Source organism: Triticum urartu, chromosome 1A (assembly GCF_056163025.1).
Source record: "Triticum urartu cultivar PI428250 chromosome 1A, HENAU_Tu73, whole genome shotgun sequence".
Taxonomy (NCBI): domain Eukaryota; kingdom Viridiplantae; phylum Streptophyta; class Magnoliopsida; order Poales; family Poaceae; genus Triticum; species Triticum urartu.
This window is the reverse complement of record NC_141873.1, coordinates 162,816,538-162,827,864: the sequence shown is the minus strand read 5'-3', so window position 1 is coordinate 162,827,864 and position 11,327 is coordinate 162,816,538. Positions and strand designations below refer to the sequence as shown.

The following is an 11,327-nucleotide window of genomic DNA, read 5'->3' as shown; positions in this document are numbered from 1 at the left end:
AGAGATGGCAGACGAGTTGGCAACCCGTTTCTTGCCTTATTGAAAGGAAGGTGAGGATGAGAGCAGTGCACCAGCTCCCCCATTAGAAGAAGGACTTCCACTCCGATTCCAGACCTACTTCAGCCTTTGTGCCGATAGTTTGGCACAACACTTGGCCTCTGAATCAATGGAACTACGAAAGGAACTTCATGAGACCAAGGAACTTCTTCTTCAAGCACAAGGAAAGACGGATAGGATCAAGAAGGAAGGTGCTCCCCCTGGACAACCCGCAATCGCATACAGAGGCGGAAGACCCCCAAAGGATGGAGAACCACCACAGCAACACCGGATGAGCGCAAAGGAATACCGCAAGCTCTTCGCACCACCGGCAAAGCAACGCCGTGTTGAGCTCCTCCACTCCCCCACCCCTTCAAGTGAAGAGGAAAGTCAGGCCACCGATGATGAGGAGGAAGACCCAGAAGAGCCAGACTACGCGACCGAGCATTCCACCACTTAGGCATCATTCGCAACCCAGATATGCCCGTTAGTAAGCCCTACGGTAGGATAGGTCGTGTACCCCTATGCGAAGTCGAGTCCTTGTAATGGTTCATATGAAACCATGTAGTATTGTGTTTGCTTTTGATGTGTTTGATGGACGTCGTACTTTCCTTCGGGAACTTGTAAGCGACTACATCACCCATTTGGATTTTAATGAATGTGTTTGGCCTTTTGGCCCTTGCATGAAAAAAATTAGTGTCATACCAACCCCCTTACTAGGCGTCCCATCTATATTGCTTTCCCCATCTTTCCCAATCATGAGACCTTGACCGCTCCAACAGGATGCCTGTTGTAACTCGTACTGGTACCTCTACCCAGCAGCAAGAAGCCGGAGAAGGAGCCAGTCAGGACCAACCCCAAGGACAAGCTCCACCACCGCCACCACCTCCAAACATGGACATGGCTCAGCTTCTCCAAGCCTTCCGAGAGGAACGACAAGCCAACACTGCAGCCCTCCAGATGATTGCTCAAGCTGTCAATCACCAGCCGGTGGGAAACGGCAACGGACGTTCCACATTGGTGGAGTTCAAGAAGCATGCACCACCCACCTTCATCGAGACTGCTGAACACCTGGATGCAGACGACTGGGTCTGCACCATTGAGGATCTATTAGAACTAGTCCGATGCACTGAGGACCGTGAGAAGGTGGCATATGTTGCTCACTGTCTCGGGGGAACTGCTAGAGCTTGGTGGGATGGATTCAAGGCCATGCATGCTGAGCAAAACATCACTTGGAATAACTTCAAGGCAGAATTCCGCAAGGCCCACATTCCTTCCGGAATCATGGGCATCAAGAAGCGTGAGTTCCGAGCCCTGAAGCAAGGTAGTAGCACTGCAAAGGAGTACATGCAGAAGTTCAGTGTTCTCTCAAGGTATGCCCCTGAAGATGTCAGCACTGATGCTGCCAAAAGGGAGTGCTTCATGGAAGGCCTTAACCAGACTCTGCAGTACTCGCTTGTTGTGTGTGACTGCCTGACCTTTCCTGATCTGGTGAACAAGGCACTCATGCTTGAAGACAAGCGACGTGCTTTGGATGATACCCGTAAGTGCAAGATGATCAGCAAGGGTAGCTCCAGCAACCAGAAGCCTCACCGTGGCAGCCCGCCCCGGTCAAGCCAACCTATCAGCAGCCAAGAGCTCCCGCACCCCGCACCAACTATCCACCTCAGCAGTATGCCAACCCCAGGCCAGCTTACAACAACCCCAATAACAATGCCGGCAAGAGCAGCAACCCCAACCAAGTCACTTGCTTTGGATGTGGTCAGCCAGGACACTACTCCAAGAATTGCCCCAACAAGAAGCCCGACGCCCCGCGCCTCAATGCGCAGAACCCAGGACAAGGCCATGGAATGCCACCAAGGAACCAAGCTCCCCGCAACCCGCCCAACAACGGCAAGGGTCGTGTGAATCATGTCACTGCAGAAGAAGCCCAGGAAGACCCGGACGTCGTGCTGGGTACGTTCCTTGTCAACTCAGCACCTGCAACTGTCTTGTTTGATTCTGGAGCCACGCATTCATTTGTCACCCAAAAGTTTGCATTAAAAAGTGGCATGACCCCTACACCCCTGAATAACCCTATGGTGGTACAAACCCCCGGAGCAGAGATGAGAGCCAAGATAGGATGTAAAGGAGTCAGGATTGTCATTAATGGGGTAGACTTCCAAGCAGACCTTATCATCTTAAGATCGCAAGGCTTGGATGTGATCTTAGGAATGGATTGGCTCATCAAGCACCAAGGCTTGTTAGATTGTGCCAACCGGACCGTCACTGTGACCAATGACCAAGGAGTCGAAGTTAAGTTTGCTCCCAACCCCTCCTCTGCTCAAGGTGCCCAAGTCAACTGTCTGTCAGAAGTTGGATTGGAGCAAGTGCCGGTAGTATGCGAATACCCCGATGTCTTTCCTGATGAGCTACCGGGAATGCTCCTGACCGAGACATTGAGTTCATCATCGAACTCATGCCCGGAGCAGGACCCATCTATAAGAAGCCTTATAGAATGGGATCGGAAGAGTTAGCAGAGTTGAAGAAGCAACTGGAAGAGCAGTTAGGAAGGGATTTATCCGCCCTAGTGCCTCCCCTTGGGGATCACCTGTTCTGTTTGTGGCAAAGAAGGATGGTACCATCCGCTTATGCATTGACTACCGCTCCCTCAATGAAGTTACAATCAAGAACAAGTATCCACTTCCCAAGATTGAAGATCTGTTTGATCAACTCAATGGGGCCAAGGTGTTCTCCAAGATTGACCTCAGATCTGGGTACTACCAGCTGAAAATCAGACCCCAAGATATTCCGAAGACGACATTTGTAACCAGATATGGCCTGTATGAGTGCACGGTCATGTCCTTCGGATTGACCAATGCCCCAGATTACTTCATGTATCTCATGAATAAGGTCTTCATGGAATATTTGGACAAGTTTGTCGTTTTCTTCATTGATGACATTCTTGTCTTCTCGAAGACGGAAGAAGAGCACGAGCAACACTTGAGGATGGTCCTAGACAAGCTTCGAGAGCACCAACTGTATGCCAAGTTCAGCAAGTGCGAATTTTGGCTGCGGGAAGTTGGATTCTTGGGTCATGTTTTGACTGAAGAAGGATTGTCAGTCGATCCCACTAAGATTGAAGCCGTGACTGAATGGCAATCCCCAAGCAATGTGAAGGAAGTCAGAAGCTTCCTCAGATTCGCGGGATATTACCGCAAGTTCGTTGAAGGATTCTCAAGCATTGCACGACCCATGACTCAGCTCTTGAAGAAGGACAAGAAGTTTGAATGGACGCCGAAGTGTGAAGAAAGCTTCCAGGAGCTGAAGAAGAGATTGACCACCGCCCCAGTTCTGGCCACACTAGATATACACAAGGAGTTTGTGATATATTGTGATGCGTCAAGAACCGGACTGGGAGGTGTTCTGATGCAAGAAGGCAGAGTCGTAGCTTACCTTTCAAGGCAACTACGGCCTCATGACGAGAACTATGCTACTCATGACCTTGAGTTGGCAGCTGTAGTTCATGCCCTGAAAACATGGCGACATTACCTCCTAGGGAAGCGGTGTGAGATATATACGGATCACAAAAGTCTGAAGTATATTTTCACTCAGAAGGAATTGAACATGAGGCGGAGAAGGTGGCTAGAGTTGATCAAGGATTATGACCTCAGTGTTCAATACCACCCTGGGAAGGCTAATGTGGTAGCAGATGCATTAAGCAGGAAGGCTTGTTCCTTGAATGCTATGCTTAAGGAAAGGCTACCCGCCTTGTATGTAGAACTTAAAAGCTTCGGGTTGGAACTGGTTGCACCAGGATTCTTAGCCAACCTTGAAGTCAAGCCTACCCTGATGTATGATATTAAGGAAGCTCAGAAGGGACACGAGAGTATTGAAGGCATCAAGAGGAAGGTCAAGGCAGGCAAGGCCCCAGGATTCTCAGAGGATGAGCAAGGAATTGTGTGGTTTGGGAATCGCATTTGCGTACCCAACAAGATTGAGCTCAAGAATTTGATCTTGTAAGAAGCTCATGACACCCCGTATTCCATCCACCCCGGAGGAACCAAGATGTATCAAGACCTAAAGGAAAGATTCTGGTGGCATGGCATGAAGAGAGAGATAGCCACTTTCGTCGCTAAGTGTGACATATGCCAAAGGGTCAAAGCTGAACATCAGCGACCCGCTGGATTGTTACAGCCTCTCAAGGTGCCTGAATGGAAATGGGATAAAGTCGGAATGGACTTCATCACTGGATTACCCAGGTCAAATAAGGGACATGACTCCATCTGGGTCATAGTCGACCATTTGACCAAAGTAGCCCATTTCATTCCCGTCAAAACGACTTACAAGGGAAACCAGCTAGCCAGCCTCTACATCAACAGAATCGTAAGACTTCATGGTGTTCCCAAGGAGATTGTGTCAGACCGAGGAACCCAGTTTACCTCAAGGTTCTGGAAGAAGTTCCAAGAGACCATGGGGACCAAGTTTTCCTTCAGCACTGCTTTCCACCCACAGACCGGAGGTCAGACAGAACGAGTGAATCAGATACTCGAAGACATGCTCCGAGCCTGTGTCTTAGCATATGGATCTAGGTGGGAACATTGCCTCGCTTTCGCCGAGTTCTCCTATAACAACAGTTATCAGTCAAGCCTCCAGATGGCACCATTTGAGGTGTTGTATGGGCGCAAGTGCCGCACACCCCTCAATTGGTCAGAAACCGGAGAAGGACTAGTCTTTGGGCCCGATATCCTCCGTGAAGCAGAAGAGCAAGTCCAGCTTGTCAGAGAGCGTTTGAAAACTGCCAAGTCAAGGCAGAAGAGCTACGTTGACTCACGTCGGAGAGACATGACCTTCCGAGTTGGAGACCATGTCTATCTCCAGCTCACACCTCTCAAGGGAACCCAGCGTTTCCATGTCAAAGGAAAGCTCGCCCCAAGATACATCGGCCCCTTCAAGATCACTAACCGACGAGGAGAAGTGGCTTACCAGTTGGAACTGCCACCTGAACTATCCGATGTGCACAACGTATTCCATGTGTCACAACTCCGGAAGTGTCTCCAAGTCCCAGACAAGCCTAATCTTTACAAGGACGTCGATCACCAAGCCATTGACCTTCAGCCTGATTTGACTTACCGTGAGAGGCCCATCTGCATTTTGGATGAGGCTGAGCGACGCACTCGAAGCCGCACCATCAAGTACTTCAAGGTCCAGTGGAGCAACCACACTGAAGCAGAAGCAACCTGGGAACGTGAAGACTACCTTAGATCCGAGTTTCCGTATCTCTTTAAAGCCTAGTTTAGGAATCTCGGGGATGAGATTCTTGTAAGGGGGGTAGGTCTGTCACACCCTGCATTTTGTAACATGTCTTTTGCATTAATAAAGCAAGAAAAGTTGGGCCAACAAAAACTTTTGCATTATTTTGCTTTTATTTTGGAGTTGGTTTTCTCTCTGTGATTTTTTCAAGTGCTCTTTAAAGTCAACTACTCCACCTTCTGTACTTCATCTCCTTGACCCAAACTTCTGCCCAATGATCATGCCATGTGTATAGTACAATATAGTATTTTCAAAAATTAGTTTTCCAAAAACCCCTGGATTGAGGTTTGCACTGCAAGTACCTGATTTGGGGTATGAAAAATATTTCAAAAGATATATTTGAAACCTATTAGATATAGGATTCCCATAAACCCCAAAAATATAATTTTAAAAGTTATTTTCCTATTTTATTTAAAAGCTTTTTCTAAAGGCCAGAAATGGTCTTTAATAGGGAAAAATTATTTTATTATTTTAAAAATATTTGACAAAAATCAGGGAAACTCAGTGGGCATATATTTCCCATATATAAGAGTTTCAACACATGGTCATGTTCAAAATATTGGACAAAACCTCCCAAAACCATTTTTGCCCATTTCAAGGATTTGAAATATTTCTATAGGAAATATTTCCATAAAAATCCAAGAAAAATCCAGCAAGTCACAAATGCATATTGTGATGATCTTGCAAAGCCTCACTTCAATCAAGGTCATTTTGGTCCACCAAAATGCCCCATAACCCTTTCTGTTCAGAACCTAATTTGAGCAAGTTTGTACTACCAACTTTCTCCCCTTAACCCCAACTTTTGTGAGCATGTTTACATGACCAAATGAGGCCACTACACCAAGTAGTGCATCAAGGAGAAGTGTTATGCTCAACTAGATCTACACAAGTCTATTTCTGCTCATTTCTAGGGTTTACAAAAGTTGCATTGGCAACTTTGCCCAAATAAGCTCCAAATTGGTGAGAGGCCCTAATTATATGTGTAATTTCACCCTGTGGAGTCTCATGGCAATTGGAAATCATTTGCTTGCCAAAACCTTTATCAAACACCTTCTACCACTTTTCAAAAATCACCATTTTGACCACTAAAACTATTCTCCTTGAGCTCAACTTTTTACCACAGCTCCTCCTGGTCCCCTTTCACCTCCAGTAACAATGGAAAATCCACAGCTCCATTATTGGATGGGTGAAACCACCTCTTTCTCTCTCTGGACAGCCCATTTCTCCCTCTTCTTCTACCTCTCTCCTCTCCTACTGGCCATCCAGAGCATCCAATGCCTCTCCCTACTTCTTTACTCCACCCTTGAGCTACTGGACACGGTTGGCCACGCCCACAAGGCATAGAAAATGCCATGCCGGCCATTTGGGCGCTTTGGAGCACGCTACAGTGCGCTCCCGTACTGTAGCCACCCCATTCCATCCACCTTCAGCCACCTCCGGCCTCCCCCGCGCGCCTGCCGATGCGCCTCGGCGTCCGCAACACGCTACGCGGTCGGCCCCCTCCTCTCTCCTCCTCCCCGCGCCTCCGCGCTAGCAAACACCGGCCGCCCGAGCGCGCCAATGGCGCGGCTCACACGCGCGCACCTCTGACCTCTCCCCACTCCCTCTCTATCTCTCCCGATGTAGTCGACGTCCAGGAACACCCCAGACACCACGCCCTCTTCCCCCGAGCCCTGCAGCGACGAGCAGGAGCCCGCCGGCGCATGGGTCCACGGCACCTCGCCGCTCGCCTACTTAAAGGCCTCCCCGTGCCCTCCTCTCCTCACCACTCGCTCTCTCACTCCCCTAAACATCCCCCTGCGCCCCCAGTTCCTCTCCATAACCGCCCGAGCTCAAGATCGAGCTCGAGCTCCGCCGCTTCGGCTCGCCGGAGTTCGCGAGGTATAGGCCTCCCCCGCTCCTCCTCTGCCTCGATCTGGAACCCCTAGAGCCCTCTGATCCTTTCCCCCTTGTTTCCCCTCTCTGTAGCTGCCGGAAACGGCTGGAACCGTCGACGCCCGAAGCCCCTCCGCCATGTGACCTCGTTGCTGGTGAACCAGGCCACCCCGGCGACCGGTTCCACCTCCACCCGAACGGCGACGCCACGCTGAGTCCGTCCCTGCCCTTGTCCAAGCTCGCTGTGCCCTGCATCGTCGCCGGTGAGCTCGCCGCCCTCTCTGACCCAGGGTTGACGACGACGGCCATGGGGCCCGTCCGTCAGCCTCACGTCCTGACGCTTGGGCCCCGCCCGTCAGGTTCAAACCTGGCGCGCGCGTGCACCAGTGCGCTGGGCCGCCTCTCTGGCTGGGCCTTCTGCCCTGCGGCTGTTATGGCCCAGCAGGCACAGAGCCCTTTTTCCTTTTCTTTTTCTGTCACTTTTCCAAATATTCCATAGGATAAAATATATGTCCAAATAAATTAATTCCAATTCCTAAATTCCTAAAACATTGCAACCTATTTAATGGTGCAACTTTCATTCAAATCCAACAACCTTTTCTTCACTGTAAATATTTAAATGTGATTTTAAGCATTTAAATATGCCCTTGTAAATCCATTTCTCCTATTCTGCTACTCCAAATCCAAAACAAGGAATTTTCCCCTTCTTAGTTTTCACCCTAGTATTTAACAAAAATGAGTTGACATTTTTCTGAGCACTTTGGTTTTTTTGTTTTATTATTGCCTTATTTTTCTCGTTATTATTTTGCGATGATAGATTGCGTTGCTGACGAAGGAGTTAGACCAGAAGACTTTGAAGACCCAGAAGACTTTGTTGAGCCAAGCAAGCAGCCCTTTGACCATGTCTAAGAAACCCCTTTTATGCATGTCATATGGCACTTTTATTGCTTGCATCGAGTCATGATAAAATGGTGACCACTTGGGGTGGTTTGCCTCCATTGCTTTTCTCATTGACACTTGCATGATGCATGACCCTACCTTTCTATGAGGGTTATGCCGGTGGGAGTAGATAGGATGCTAAAGTAGTGCTACGCAAAAAGGGACGGGAATATGCATAGTGATGGAGACAAAGTATTTTCAAAGGACTTTTCGAATACCCCGTCGGGTGCCACTTATGCCCGAGGGAGATGATGAGTTGGGTAGCCACTTGATGATGAAGTGGTGTAGCGAGGCAAGTGTGTGTGTTGTTTTCAAAAAAACGGATTGGTTTAAGTTGCGACCGTTATTCCAACCTTACATGCGCAACCACTCTACCCTTATATGGAAAGGGCATTATTGATTACCTAGGCCGATACTAGCTTGGAGCCCGCATTACTAGTGACGGGGGAGATTTGGTGCTTTCTCTCGGGACGGGGTCGTGCCAAGTAGGGCGGCCATGACTGTTTTCACAGGGCACCGGATACACCGTTGTGTCCCCTCTCGGATGTTATGATCTCGAGTGAGTCTCGTATGATGTACATCATGAGGATACGGAACAACGAGTGGACTCCTTGTTAGTTTCGTCTAGGGAAAGATAGTGATCGGGTGCTTACCTCGGGTACTTGAGGTACCGCGGGTCGTGGATGACACGGAAGTTCCCCGGATCTTGTGGGTAAAGTGTGCAACCTCTGCAGAGTGTAAAACTATTCGAATAGCCGTGTCCACGGTCAAGGACAGTTGGGTAACCGCTCTTGGGCTACGTCCACATGTTTACAAACCAGTGTGTGTGTTTGGATAAGTGGGAAGAACTACTAGGGTCAAGTCAAAGGACTTGACATGATTCAGTTGGGTTGATGCCCACTCTATTTATGTTGATATCTGTAACCTATCCTCATGGTTAATTGAATTCTCCTGATGCATGTCTTACAAGTTGTTGAACATGTCATTGCACTCAAAACTAGCTTTCCGCAAAAATTTACCTATATCATGCATTTTTGTACCTTGAACCAAAACATGGGTTTCTTGCGAGTACATTCAAAGTACTCATTGGCTTGCCACTGGTTATTTTATTGGCCAGGCATGGAAGAACAGGAGTTCGAAGAAGAGTTCTTTGGAGACGAACATGCGAACTAGGACGTTTCCCAGTCAGAATGCCTGTAGGGTTAAGGCAGATGGCATGGGTTCTACTTATCGACGAAGATTTCCGCTGCTTGTGTTTCATTTGATGTTCAGCCCTTAAGGCTTTATCAATGTAAGACTTGACCATAATGGTCATAATTTGCGTAAGACGATATGTATGGATGTAAGACTCTTGTTATTCAGCTTCTGTGTGTTCAGTGAGCATTGATCTCTGGGATCACTTTACACATGCATTCGGTGATCTCGACTTATGAGTCGGGGTCCCCACAGAGTGCTCTCGAAGACGCATGGTGGCCACACTCGCCTTGATGGATGTCTTTGAGGATTGCTTGGCCTTGCTCTGGCTCCACACATCACTGGTGAACACCAGTGACACTGTGCCTTACGAGCTCTCTATTGACGATGGTGTACGCTGCTGCCCGGCGTTGTACTTGCCGAGCCGAGATCTCATCGGCTGGTAGCTCTTTGTTCACTATGAATTTGAGGATGGGCTGGGCCCATGAAGGTGCTGCGATTTCTGCAACAGCCAAGACTGCGACTTGGACGAGGGCGGTTGGGCCGAGAGGTGGCGGGTTGGAGTCGGCGGCCGCTTGTTGTGTTGATGAAGTCCCCAGGCGGGTTGGCGCAGTCCCCGGTCCGGGCTCTGAAGTCTCCAGGCGGACTACCGCAGTCTCCGAGCCGGGTGCGATTGCCACGATTCCCGTGCTGTCTGCCGGAATACTCGTGCCATCTGTGGGGGCTCTTGAGTCGGATCCGACTACTTCAGGAGGAGCCGGCACGAAGATGGAGTCTGACTTCGGCGATGGCTTGACGGACGGCTTGAGGAGGCGCTGGAGGGCGACGCCAGACGATATCGCCCGCGGGTGTGGTGTAGACAGGGCGATTCGCCCCGAATAGATCGGCGATAGCCGCGCCGTGCTGCTGGACCATGCCAAGGCGGCTAGGCCCAGCCGCAGCCGGTGTTCCGCCCACAGCGTCTGACAGGCGTCTCATGCTGGCCAGCTTTTTGGCGCCTTCGACTAGCTGAAGGCGGCGTGCCTCCAGCGTCTCGGTGTCGGCGTCTTCGGGAATGGGCGCAGCCAGGTCTTGTAGCGCCGCGTTGAGCGGGTCATAATCAGCCCGGCCCGAGTGCTCGTCATGATCAATGACAAGCACTTCCGTGACGGTACTTCAGCCGCTCTCCGCGTGAGGAAGCGGTTCATCATAGACCACCACGTTGGTGGGGAACGTGTCAAGTGATGCGGTGTCGGAGTCGACCAGCATCGGGTCGGTGGAGCCTACGGACTCCAAGTCCCCAGCTGGATCGCTGGAGACGTGGAGTTGATCGAGGAGGCCCGCAAGGAGGATCTCGTGGCCGCCCGTGCCTGCGTCGGATGCGGGCTCGTCGGAGAGGCGGACCTCGCCGACAAGATCGGTGAGGCAACTAGCCGCGCAGGCGATTTCAGCGCCATGCAGCGCATCGGCGCAGACTCCGTCTGGCGTGCCGGGCTGGCTGTGCTCGCGAGGGAGAAAAAGGGTTCCCGTCCAGAACAGGTCTCCGAACGACGATGCACCAGGCCCCACGGTGGGCGCCAAATGTCGGGGGTTGGGTGCGACATATGCCAATGGATAGCTTATCATGGTGGGGGCGAGTAGAACGTCGTCGGTGCCTGGAAACGGGATGAGGCGTAGACATGAATGCCGGCGTACTTTACCCAGGTTCGGGGCTCTCCTAGGAGATAACACTCCTAGTCCTGCTCTGTGGGGTCTCCGCATGATCACTAAGGCAAAGTGATTACAAAGGCGCTCCTCGAGCTGTATCTGTGGGTAGGAGAAGGCAAGGCTAGCTCTCTCCTTTCTCTAAGGTCTGGTCTAGTTCTAATGAATTGGAACCCTTTGCATGGGTGTACTGGGGGCTTTATATAAGCCTACCCCCTAGGGGTATAATGGTAAATTGTATGGACTTAGGGCCCAGCTGTCAGTCTCTTCGCCTGCGGGCCCTCCGGCCGACTACTGGGGCCCACCGA

The 11,327-nt window shown here is 50.4% G+C and overlaps 1 protein-coding gene across 1 annotated transcript; it reads left to right on the top strand.

Annotated features, from left to right (window-relative positions):
• The first annotated feature begins 930 nt into the window (after positions 1 to 930).
• On the top strand, positions 931 to 4,038 carry LOC147990464 (uncharacterized). Its single transcript, XM_087538237.1, has 5 exons — positions 931 to 1,708; positions 1,807 to 2,411; positions 2,650 to 2,951; positions 3,072 to 3,534; positions 3,631 to 4,038. Exons 1-5 carry the CDS (start codon positions 931 to 933, stop codon positions 4,036 to 4,038), a joined length of 2,556 nt encoding a protein of 851 aa, XP_087394363.1.
• The last annotated feature ends 7,289 nt before the right edge of the window (positions 4,039 to 11,327 follow it).